General features: G+C 39.8%; 1 protein-coding gene across 1 annotated transcript in view; it reads left to right on the top strand.

Moving 5' to 3' along the window:
* SPTLC3 (serine palmitoyltransferase long chain base subunit 3) overlaps nucleotides 1-12,183 on the top strand; it is a 158,504-nt gene that overhangs the window by 28,124 nt on the left and 118,197 nt on the right. Inside the window, exon 2 of the mRNA XM_066387135.1 lies at nucleotides 2,617-2,802. Coding sequence (XP_066243232.1) covers nucleotides 2,617-2,802 — 186 coding nt within the window. The remainder of the gene's footprint in view (nucleotides 1-2,616; nucleotides 2,803-12,183) is intronic.

Here is a 12,183-nt window from a genome sequence, read left to right as displayed (position 1 = left end):
AGAGAAGTGACCATCTGCTTCTATTTCTATCCCTCTCCCCTCTTCCCTCCTTCTTCCCCTGTTGCAGCAAGTGGCTCAATTGGTTCAAGCATCGGCCCAAGCATTGAGCATAGCTTGATTGGTCTTAGTGGCAGCCTCAGGCACTAAAAATAGCTTGGTTGATTAGACATTATTCCCAGACAGCAGTAGCTGGGTGGATCCCAGTCAGGGCACATGTGGGAATCTGTCTCACTATCTTTCCTCCTATTACTTAAAAAAAGTTTTTTAATTGTTTTAAAAACAGGTAATATAGGGATAAAAAATAGTCATCTACACAAATAGATTTTTTAAATTATCATATATTTTATGGATTGAAAACTAAATTATGGAGATTCCAAAAATTCTGCATTTCAAACAACATAGAGGAATCAAACAGTGCTTGTAGTGATGATGAAGAGAACATGAGTGACAAAAAACAGTATTTCTCATCGAATGATTTTACAAAATATCTTTCTAAATATACATGTGTAATATAAATTAATACATTAACCATTAACTATCTATAGACATTTGACAGTAGCATTAGAAATGATTTCTAGTGCTGGGTTTCACTAATCCATCAAGTTATGAGGTATAAATCAAATAAACAGAAATCCAAATGGTTCAGTACCAAAAGTCTACTTTCCACTGGAATGTTCACATCTAAAATAAAAGAGAGAAATACTTTAACTTTTTATTATGAAGAATTTTAAACCTATAGAAAAGTAAAAAAAAAAAAATTAACAAGCATTCATAATCTCTACCTACATCTAAAAGTTATTAACTTTTTCCCCAACTTGCTTCATGTATATATTTTATGTTTGATGGATAACTTAAAAGAAAATTATAGCTGTCATAGCTTTGCCCCCATAACACTTCAGCATGCATCTACAAAGATTAAACCATTCTCCCACATAACTATAATACTATCATTCCTAACAAAATTCATAATTCCTTAATACAATATATTTTCAGTTCACTTCTTGATTTCTACAGTTGTTCAAAATATGTAATTTTACCTTTTCTTTTTTTTTTACAAAAAAAAAAACAGATTCAATGAATGACCAAATGCCTTTCAGTCTCTGCCTCACTCTTTTTTTCTTTTCTTTACACTTGAGTGAAGTATAACTGACAAATAAAAATTGTATGTATTTGAGGTGTACGTGATTTGACATAAGTATATGTTGTGAAATTATTATCACAATCAAACTAACACATCTATCACCTCACCTAGTTACCAAACTGTGTGCGTACAGTGACGGCATTTTAGATCAATATCTTAGTAAGTTTCAGGTATACTATAGTATGTTGTTAACTGTAGTCACCAAGCTAAACATAGATACTCAAAACCTATTCATCTTATAACTGAAGCTTTGTACCTTTTGACCAACAGCTCACCATTTCTTCACCAACACTCTGTTCTCTGCTTCTGTGAGTTCAGCTTTCCTAGATTCCACGTTTCAGTGACAACATGCTGCATTTGCCTGGCTTATTTCACTTAGCATCATGTCCTACAGGTTCATCTATTTGGAGCACATTTTTATATATCTGTTGGCCATTTGTATGTCTTCTTGGGGAAAATGTCTGTTCATTCTATGTCTTCTTGGGGAAAATGTCTGTCTGTTCTGGTCCTTTGCTCATTTTTTAATTAGGTTCTTTAGTTTTTTTAATTATATGTTTCCTATATATTTTGGGTATTAACCCCCTATCAGATATATGATTTGCAAATATTTTCTCCCATTCACAAGTTACTGTTAAATATTTTTTGATCATTTTTATTGCTGTGTAGAAACATTTTAGTTTGATGAAGACCCATTTACCTATTTTTGCATTTAAAGACCAAATCAGTTGTCATATAGAAAATTCCACATGTGGATTATCTGATTGTTTCCTCATGAAGCAATTTACCATGTTCCTCTATCTTGATATTTCTTATGAAATGGAAGTTAGATATGAGAGTTTGACCAATTCCAGTTCAAATGCGTCATTGCATATTGACTACTACAACATAATAAGAGCACAGAGTGACTAATTGTTCCAGCATCTGTGATGTAATTTTATCACCTGTTTAAGGTAGTAGCCCCAGCTATGTGACGAGGTAGTAACTTATGGGTGATACTTTGTCATCTTATAAAAACTTGATTCTTTGCCTGACCTGTGGTGGCACAGTGGATAAAGCGTCGACCTGGAAATGCTGAGGTTGCCGATTCAAAACCCTGGGCTTGCCTGGTTAAGGCACATATAGGAGTTTATGCTTCCAGCTCCTCCCCCCCTTCTCTCTCTCTCTGTCTCTCCTCTCTCTCTCTCTCTCTCTCTGTCTCTGTCTCTCCCTCTCCTCTTTAAAATGAATAAATAAATAAAAAAATAAAAAAAACTCAATTCTTTATTAACTTTTCACTTAACAGATTTAGCATCTATTGAGAATTTTTACCTTAATTATTTTTTAGAGGGTTGTAGAATAAAATGTACACTTCTGACTATGTTTTCAGCAATCAATTTCCAAAATGGTTGAAAGTCCAAACTTAAGTATTATTCTTTAAGTATTATTCTTTATTGTAATGGGAGAGTGCTAACTGATTTTTTTGTGTTTGTTTTTAGCAAAATGGGAAGCTTCATTTTTGTGATAAGCCAATTGTTGAATCCTTTGAGGAAGCACCTCTTCATGTGATGGTTTTCACGTATATGGGATATGGAATTGGAACTCTATTTGGCTATCTCAGAGACTTTATGAGAAACTGGGGAATAGAAAAATGCAGCGCGGCTGTAGAGCGAGAAGAACAGAGGGTATGTATGCACACCTGGAATCTTTGAAAACGCTCTTCTGTTCCATGTGTTCTCAGAAGTGGTGATGCAAGTACAAATCCTCAAAAGAGGGAGGAGCTCAGAAACTACTCAGGGGAGATGCTATTGGTTTCCACCCCTAGACCTCATTCCTTGTATGTTCACGGACTTGTTTTTCACAAATGTTCATTGAGAAACTACTATTCACCAGATACTGAACTAAGAGATTTTTGTTACACATTACCATATATAACATTTACAACAACTCCATGAGATAGAAATTAATACACCATTTTAGAGATTTTTAAAAAATCGTAAGAGCAAGGCACATAGATGGGACTATACTCTGGTCTTCTAGTTTTAAGATGAATATTATTTATGTTCTCTCCTGTAATGGAAAAGCGTGTCTAAATGAAATGTGAGATTTGTATTTCAACTGAATCAGGACTTCTCAACTTTGGTACTATGGATAGTTGGACTGGAGAGTTCTTTGGTGTGGGAGGGCGCCCTGTGCATCATAGAATTGTTAATAGCATCCCTGGCCTCTACCCACTAGATGCCATCAGCACTGTCCCACACACTTGTGACGATCAAAAATGCCTCCAGACATTGCCAAATGTTTCATGGACGGCAAAAGCACCTCTGATTTAGAACCACTGATCTAGATACTTTCAATAGCTAACCTATAAAAGTCTACATCATCCTCTGTTCACATAAAGCTAACAGAACAACCTGAAAACTATTCAGAGATCTGCAAAGAGGCTGCATTTTGTTAATGTGATTTCCACACTGGTTCAAACAATTTATGATACCAAGAATCACTTTTTTTTTTGTAAAAATGTTTTGTAATATTATAAATGTTGGCATGGATTATTTGACATGAAGAAGCCTTATACATATCTAGGTAAAGAAGATGAATGAGGCATGAATTTTAATGTAATGAGAGAACCTGAAATTCTGAAACCTAGCTACCAGTACCGATGGTGAGATAAACACGTATTACAGAAACGCTTCCATGAATAAATCATGTGGCCATTTCTTTTGGAATTGTCTTACTTTAAGTACATCACTTTTAGAAGAAAATCAGGCTCAGGTTTATTATCACAATTCCTCCCACCTTTAACAAGCATGTGAGCATATGTTCTATACCAGCTAGGAGGTGCCAATATCCCTAGAAGAAAAGACAGGTTCTGCTATCAGAGAATTTGAAGTCTGGTGTGGAAAAACAGATTCATGAGCAAAATACATAACAAAAAGTGATGATAGGGAGGAGTGTGATGTGGGAAACAGGAATCTGTGATCTGTGACTCCTTGAGGAAGGATGGAAGGCAGGATGCTGGGGTTTGGATGGTAAGAAGGAATTTGTCTAGTAAGCAAGCACAAAGGAAGACATTCTTAGAAAAAGGCCTTTCCTTTGCCAAGGTATTCATTAACTCATTAATCAAGTCCGATTCTCTTTGAGCATGAATTTCTGTGCCAGGTGAGTGCTGCAATCAGGGATACAGGAATAACCAAGGCAGATATGGTTCTTGTCTTTGGGGAGCTAATCATAATAAAAGAAATTATAATAGAATTTGATAAGAGGTAGCATAGAGGATGTCAAGAGAGCTAAAAAAAGAGAAACGTCTAACCCAGACTTGGTGGTCAGTGAAGGCTTCTGGGAGGAAGAGAAAGTTAAGTTGAAATGTGAAGGCTGAAGAGTAAGTAGTAAAGCAAAGGATAAGGCAAGAGGAGGCTGAAGGATTCTGCAGGGAGACAAAACATGGTGAGAAATAGTTCAGAGGTAAGAGAAAGTGTTTTACATTCAAGGAACCAAAGAACTCCAATGACTGAAGTGAGAGCGAGAGAATGTGGGGAGAAAATTGAGAGGCAAGTAGGTGCCAGACCATAATGGGTGTTTAAAAACCATAGATATTTATTAAAAAAACAAAGAGGGCATTGAATGGTTTTAGAAAGAGGAATGCAGAATGGCAGATTAGAAAGATCATGTTCACTTGCTTATGAAAAAACGATTGCAGGAGGATAACATAGAGATTAAAAAAAAAAACAGTTAAGAAGCTAATATACAAGCCCAGATTTAAAAAAATTCTAGGTTAAAACTTGAGCTGGGATCATGGTCATGATAACTGGGGTGTTGATAAGAGGTAAAACCAAGTGATGTTTAAGAAAATACTAAGAGATGATTGGTTTGACTTGAGGAATTAGAGAGATGGACAGACCAAAGACCACACTCAGACTTACGACTTGGGCAGAAAAAAGAAAAGAAAGAAAGAAAGAAAGAAAGAAAGAAAGAAAGAAAGAAAGAAAGAAAGAAAGAAAGAAAGAAAGAGAGAGAGAGAGAGAGAGAGAAAGAAAGAGAAAGAGAAAGAGAAAGGAAAGGAAAGGAAAGGAAAGGAAAGGAAAGGAAAGGAAAGGAAAGGAAAGGAAAGGAAAGGAAAGGAAAGGAAAGGAAAGGAAAGGAAAGGAAAGGAAATTAGAGGGAGGGAGGGAGGGAGCAGTTAAATTAAACAAGAAACAGTCTAGCACACTTGCAAAGAAAGATGCAGGTTTCTCAGGTTGTAGCAGGGCTGACGATGAAACTGGAAAATTGAGAGGAAGTTCTCCTTAGCCACTTTCACATGGATCTCCATAGACCTTCCTCTCTCCCTGACACCAGTTGATCTGTTCTAGAAACTCATCACCGGTGCTCCCCAGGTATAAGTAACTTGTAACATGCACAGTGCACATTCCAGAATATTTGCTGGAACAAAGGATCAGAAATTTACATTTCTTAGTGTGGCATCTGTTAGGCTTTAAATTTGCCATCCCATTTCTCTCTGTGTGTCTCTTTTTTAATGAGAGAGAGAGAGAGAGAGAGAAAGAGAGACAAACAGAAAGGAAAGGTGAGAGATGAGAACTATCAACTTGTAGTTGTGGCATCTTAGTTGTTCATTGATCATTTTCCATATGTGTCTTGACTGAGGGGCTCCAGCTAAGTCAGTGTCCCCTTGCTCAAGCCAGCAACCTTGGATTCAAGCCAGCAAACTTGGGCTTCCAGCCAGCAACCTTTGGGCTCAAGCCAGCGACCATGGGGTCATGTCTATGGTCCCATGCTCAAGCAGGTGACCCTACACTCAAGCTGCTGATCCTGCGCTCAAGCCAGATGAGTCCATGCTCAATGTGCTATGCCTGGTCAAGCACATCCAGTTTCTAACCTGTTTCAGTATTTTTGCTCTGTCAATCCTGTGGGACTAGTTGCTTTGGCTTTTCTAAAGCATGTCTTGCATGTCAAGCAGAACATAATTATATATATATGCAAGGTGGTTGGTCCTTAGTGCAGCCGATTCTGAGATGGTTGAGGGCAACAAGGTTATAGGGGACCTGATATCAACTCTCAGGAGGAAATAAAGGGGCAAGATGATGCTGGTGAATTGTGATGCAGTCCCAGCAAAGGACTCACATGAGAGGGCCCTTCAGAAGCATTGAGGCGAAGGGTTGAGCCTTCAATGATGATAGATGGGGCTGCCACCAGGGGGGCATTTGACCTTGAGTCAGGCTGCTCCCTTCATTGAGCTGTCAGCCTCCAACACTCCCAGCACCAGGAAAGGAAGAGGTGCGTCAATCTGAACAAGGATAGGCACAGCGCACAGCAGCCGGTCTGTAACACCTGGCACTGTTGCTGCAAGAACGGCTTGCAGCAACACCTCTCACGGGAGGACGTTGCATTCAATGAATCAGTATGTTGCTTCTCTCTACAAAATAAGTAATTTCCTGCCCAGTTGATCTCTGTGAAGTAGAGAGCATCAGTCAATTGACGCACCTTAATAGATACTCCTTTTCTATGGTACCTTTTTATTGTGTGTTCCTTCCTTCTGAGCCCCTTGAGAGATTGAAGCTTTCAGAGTGACTGGTCCTAATCAACTGTAATGGCTGCAATCCCTAGATACTTTTTTATGGGACCTGGTCACTGGACACTATCTGCAGGCTGACCTTTATCCTTTTAACTGCCTGTAACCCTGAACTTCTGCCAGTATCTTTGCTCTGGGTTTCTAAACAATCTGAGGCACATCTTGAAGTCTCTGGCTAGAAACATGCAATTTGCTGCTTCTCGATGACCCCTGGTTCTTTTAGCAAAAGTGAACATTACTCAATACTAAAAACTCGTCCCTGGGAGGACAGAATAGATTGTCCCATGAGAGAGACCAGCCATGCACAAAATGACTCCAGGAAAGAAAGCAAATCTGTGAAGAGATGGTAGACAAGAATTATTCTGTTTTCAAAAATATCATAAATGTAGGTTCTTATTTCCAATTACAGTCTTTGATTCTGTTCATTTTTAAACTTTTTAAATCTTATTTTTAATAAAAAATCATATATTTCTTGATATTTTATATACATAATGAAATGTAGATAAAAATATAGTCAAACTAATGGACATGTTTATCTCCTTACTTCTCTTTTCTTAATCAAAGATGAGCATTTATCAATTCAATTAAAACATTTTCATTGCAATGCTGTGTTCCCATTAGACCCAGATAGTCCCCAGTGCCCCTACAAGTCAACCCCAGACATTTCTGACCCATCCTCAGAGATTTTTTTACTTCCACATGAAAGAGAGAAGGTTCAGCAAGTTATAGCTATAGAAATTTTTAAGACACATCTACAAATGAATTAAAACTAGTTGTTTTGCCTCCTGAAGCAGCAGCCCAATTCTCTCAGAGAGACTCTCTTCTGAGTCATTTAAAGTATGGGGTCCATTAAGATCACTGAGTGTGAGATACGATTTTATGCAAAACAAACAGACGGCCCAAGCACTGTTTGAACCTGGATGCCTCCAAACTGAGAGAGCTGTGCTGGGTCTTCCCTGGGAACCTAACATGTAAGCCAGCGGGTTGTAGAGTGCGAGTATCGGACGGGTGCTCTCAGCCTTGGCTGCACACTGGAATTACTGGAGAAGTGGTTGTTTTGTGGTGTGCCCTGGGTAGCGGGGTTCAGAAAGGTTTCCCAGGTGCTTCTCATGTGCAGCCCAAGTTGATCCTTTCCACCAGTATCACATGCGACTTCCATGCCCTCTCTCGTGCATCACTGTAGTTACCTCCATGTGTTCCCCAACCCAGAAGACTTTGAACGCCATCCTTTTGAGTTTTTAAAAACGCTTTGTTACATAGTTATGATTGATTAAATCGGTCCTCTCCCCTTCTTAAGGCTTGGGGGGTAGGACAAAAACCCTCTAATGGCATGGTTGGTGCTTATGCTTAAGCGCTTTCTAATGATCACCTCATTATCACTATCTCTCAATCAACCCTGTCCTTGGAGCCTATGAGCCCTCGATTTTAAGCTTTTTCATTTTTTTCCTCTTATCCAGCTGAAATTTCATGGACTTGATACACCCTCAATTGGATTCACCCACCATACTGATGGGTCTTTTTTTTTTTAAGTGAGAAGAGGGGAAATATGAGACAAGCTCTTGCTTGCGCCCCAACGGGGATCCACCCAGCAACCCCATCTGGGGCAGATGCTTGAATCACTGAGCTATCCTCAGCGCCAAGGGCCAATGATCTAATCAATCAAGTCCCTGGGTAGGGGAGAGGAAGGAGAGAAGGGGGAGAGAAAGGAGGAGAGAAGGAAATGGTTGCTTCTCTTGTGTGCCCTAACTGGGAATCAAACCCGGGACGTCCATACAGCAGGCCGATGCTCTGTTCACTGAGGCAACAAACCAAGACCTAGGTCTTCTTTAAAATTCAGGACCACTGTCCTCAAGGTGGCCTTCAGTGCTGCCTGCTACATTTCTTTAGTACATTTAGTCACTAGCTCTTATAGATGACTATTTTATACTTTCTCCTTTCCATCCAAACTTCCAACACTTTTGTCGCTCCTGACTTTCAGCTAATAATCTTTTTTCTCTTTCACTGAGGAAACAGAAAAAGGTCAGAACTTCCATACATTTCCTCAGCTGCCACTAACACGTACCGGCACTCACATATTTGACCTTCTCACCACCTCTCGTGACCATGGAGTAGGTGTACAAGCTCCTGTCTGGACCAAGCCTCCTACCTGTGCATTGGATGCCATTCATCAGCAATCACTCAGTCTTGCCATGTTTAAAACTGTGCAGTTGAGCTTCCCCTTTAAGTTTGTCCTTTCTTACAACCTTTCTCAGATCAGTAAGTGGCAATCCCATCAGTCCAGCTATTCTGGCCAAAAACCTCAGTCGTTCTTGAACCCCTCTTTCTCTTGTTTCCCAAGTCAAATTTGTCTGCAAATACTGTTGGTGCTGTGCTCGAAGTATATCTGTTCTTTGTCTAGTGCTTACCACACCTGGTGCCACCAGCTTTGTCCCAACAGCCGTCATCTCTAGCCTAGATGTACCCTGCTTCCCTGCTCAACCATTCTATCTTCTCAACTAACAACCAACATGATTTCCTTAAAACCTAAGTAAGGTCACATAGCATAGCTGGGCAAGAACCTTTAAAGCCTTCTCAGTCAGAGTAAGACCCAGAGCGAGCCAAGGCCCTACAGAATAAAGCCCCGCTTGGCCTCTACCTTCATTGTTCTACTCCTTGGCTCTCATACTCTGCCTCAAACAGGGGGACCTCCTCATTCTTCCTCAAGAAGAGCTCACATGTACCTGCCTCAGGGATTTTTCTTGCCTTCCCCTCTTCCTGGCATCAGTGGTAGGATTCAGCCAGTTCACACTGGTTTGGCAGAATCGATACCTAATTTTTTGTTGAGTTGGTGAACCGGTTGTTAAAGTGGCACTTGTAATCAGGGTTCTCACTAAGGTGGGCACCTGGGCAGCTGCCCAATGTGGAAATCACAAATTTACATTCCTTATTCTCTTTTTTTTTTTTTGATTTTTTCAAAGTTAGAAGCAGGGAGACAGTCAGACAGACTCCCACATGCGCCTGACCGGGATCCAGCCGGCATGCCCACCAGGGGGCAATGCTCTGCACATCTGGGGCGTTGCTCTGCTGCTGCTGGAGCCATTCTAGCGCCCAAGGAAGAGGCCATTGAGCCATCCTCAACACCCAGGGCCAACTTTGCTCCCATGGAGCCTTGGCTGCGGGAGATGAAGAGAGAGATAGAGAGGAAGGAGAGGGGGAAGGGTGGAGAAGCAGATGGGCACCTCTCCTGTGTGCCCTGACCGAGAATCGAACCCTGGACTTCCACACACTGGGCCGGCACTCTACTGCTGAGCCAACCACAACTGGCCAGGGCCTCCCTTACTCTTTTTTAATGCTCACCTATGCAACATCATATTCTAAGCACCTGTAGTAATGTTCATTCTGTCCAGAGATGAAAAAAATTGCAAGTGAGGATGCCAATCAAGAAGCAATATGGAAATAACTTAACAGTTTTATTGTTTTTTGTCAGGTACTATTTAGTATTTTTTCATTAATATTTTAAAACACTTTCTTATAATCTAGTTTTGTGTACCCCTTTTATTGATCTTGTTTAAGCATTAAATGCATGAAATAATAAACTACCTTTCACTATATACAGTGTGTCTGTAAAGTCATGGTGCCCTTTTGACCAGTCATAGGAAAGCAACAAAAGACAATAGAAATGTGAAACCTGCACCAAATAAAAGGAAAACTCTCCCAGTTTCATACCTATTCAGTGCAGTTTGATGTGGGCTCACACACAGATTTTTTAGGGCTCCTTAGGTAGCTATCCCGTATAGCCTCTACAGACTCACCACTGACTGATGGCCTACCAGAACGGGGTTTCTCCACCAAACTGCCGGTTTCCTTCAACTGCTTATCCCACTGAGTAATGTTATTCCTATGTGGTGGAGCTTTGTTATAAACGGGCTGATATTCACGTTGCACTTTGGTCACGGATTCAAATTTAGCGAGCCACAGAACACACTGGACTTTCCTCTGTACCATCCACAGCTCGACTGGCATGGCCGTGGGCTGCTCCACTGTATACATGGTGTTACATCATCTTTTGCACATGCACACATGCTGCTACATCATCCTACAGAAACTGGGAGGGTTTTCCTTTTATTTGGTGCAGATTTCACATTTCTATCGTCTTTTGTTGATTTCTTGTGACCAGTCAAAAGTGCACCATGACTTTACGGACACACTGGTAGTTTTGTTATACTTAAAGCGGTCATTAGGGCAGAGAACCGGTTGTTAAGTTATTTGAATCCCACCCCTGCCTGGAACAGCCCTCCCTCAGCAGGACTCAGTAACATACTGCCCAGTGAAAGCCCAATCCCCCCCAGCCCAGCTTAATTGCAAATGCCTTCTGGCTTCTTCTAAGAATTAAATACACCTTCACAAGGGGTAAATATTTTTCACAATGGCATCTACCAGAAGATCATGTCCCAGAGGCTGGCAAAACAGCTCCAAAATCAAAGTTCTAGAAATATGTAGTAAAATAAGGCCATCAGTAAAATTTGATCACAGCCACCCCACAGTAAATACTCAGGTCAACATTTATACACATATAAACACATACACACTCTGGTGGGATTCAAATAACTTAACAACTGGTTATCTGCCCTAATGACCCTTTCAAGTATAAAAAAGTGATATACCAAAAGGTAGTTCATTATTTCATGCATCTAATACTTAAATAAGAACAATAAAAGAGGTACACAAAACTAGATTACGTTATAAGAAAGAATTTTAAAATATTAATGAAAAATATTAAATAACACCTGACAAAAAAAAAATAAAACTGTTATTTAAGACATTTCCAACGACAGCTTGTCACCCCCTGGTTGTTTGGCACCTTCCTTATTTACGTTATGTTTGTTCACTGAAGTGACAAACGTGAGGGAATCAAAATGTAGTATTTCCTCAATAGTATAATGAGTTTTATGAAATTAATAAATAAATATTACAAGCATAGTTCCGTCAATTTTTTTTTCACTTATGGACAAAACAAACATTACTACAGGCCCTTAGAATATGGTGTTGTGCAGATGAACATTAAAAAGAGTAAGGAATGTGAATTTGTGATTTACACATCGGGTGGCTGCCCAGGCACCCACCTTAGAGAGAACCCTGATTACAAGTGCCATGTTAACAACCAGTTCACCAAACTCAACAAAAAATTAGGTATCGGTTTTGTTGAACTGGTGCAAACTGGCTGAATCCCACCATTTTATACACATCTCCAAATGTCCAAATATTTATATATACATACATATACTCATGTACATAGACACACACACAAACACAATTTCTGAATGTCGTTAAGTATTAGGGAAATAATTGTTTTAATTCTTTTGCAACATAGAACTATCTGCTTCCCTTTGCCAGAAGGAATCTATGATAATAGGCAGAGTTGATTGATTTTAATAAGGTAAAGCTTTGCTAATGTATAGCAGCGAGTACTAAGCCAATGTGAGGGATAGGTGGGTTATCCTCAACCCTAGTAAAGAGC

Source organism: Saccopteryx leptura, chromosome 5, assembly GCF_036850995.1.
Source record: "Saccopteryx leptura isolate mSacLep1 chromosome 5, mSacLep1_pri_phased_curated, whole genome shotgun sequence".
Classification (NCBI taxonomy): domain Eukaryota; kingdom Metazoa; phylum Chordata; class Mammalia; order Chiroptera; family Emballonuridae; genus Saccopteryx; species Saccopteryx leptura.
The sequence above is the reverse complement of the archived record's forward strand: the minus strand, read 5'-3'. Positions and strand labels throughout refer to the sequence as shown.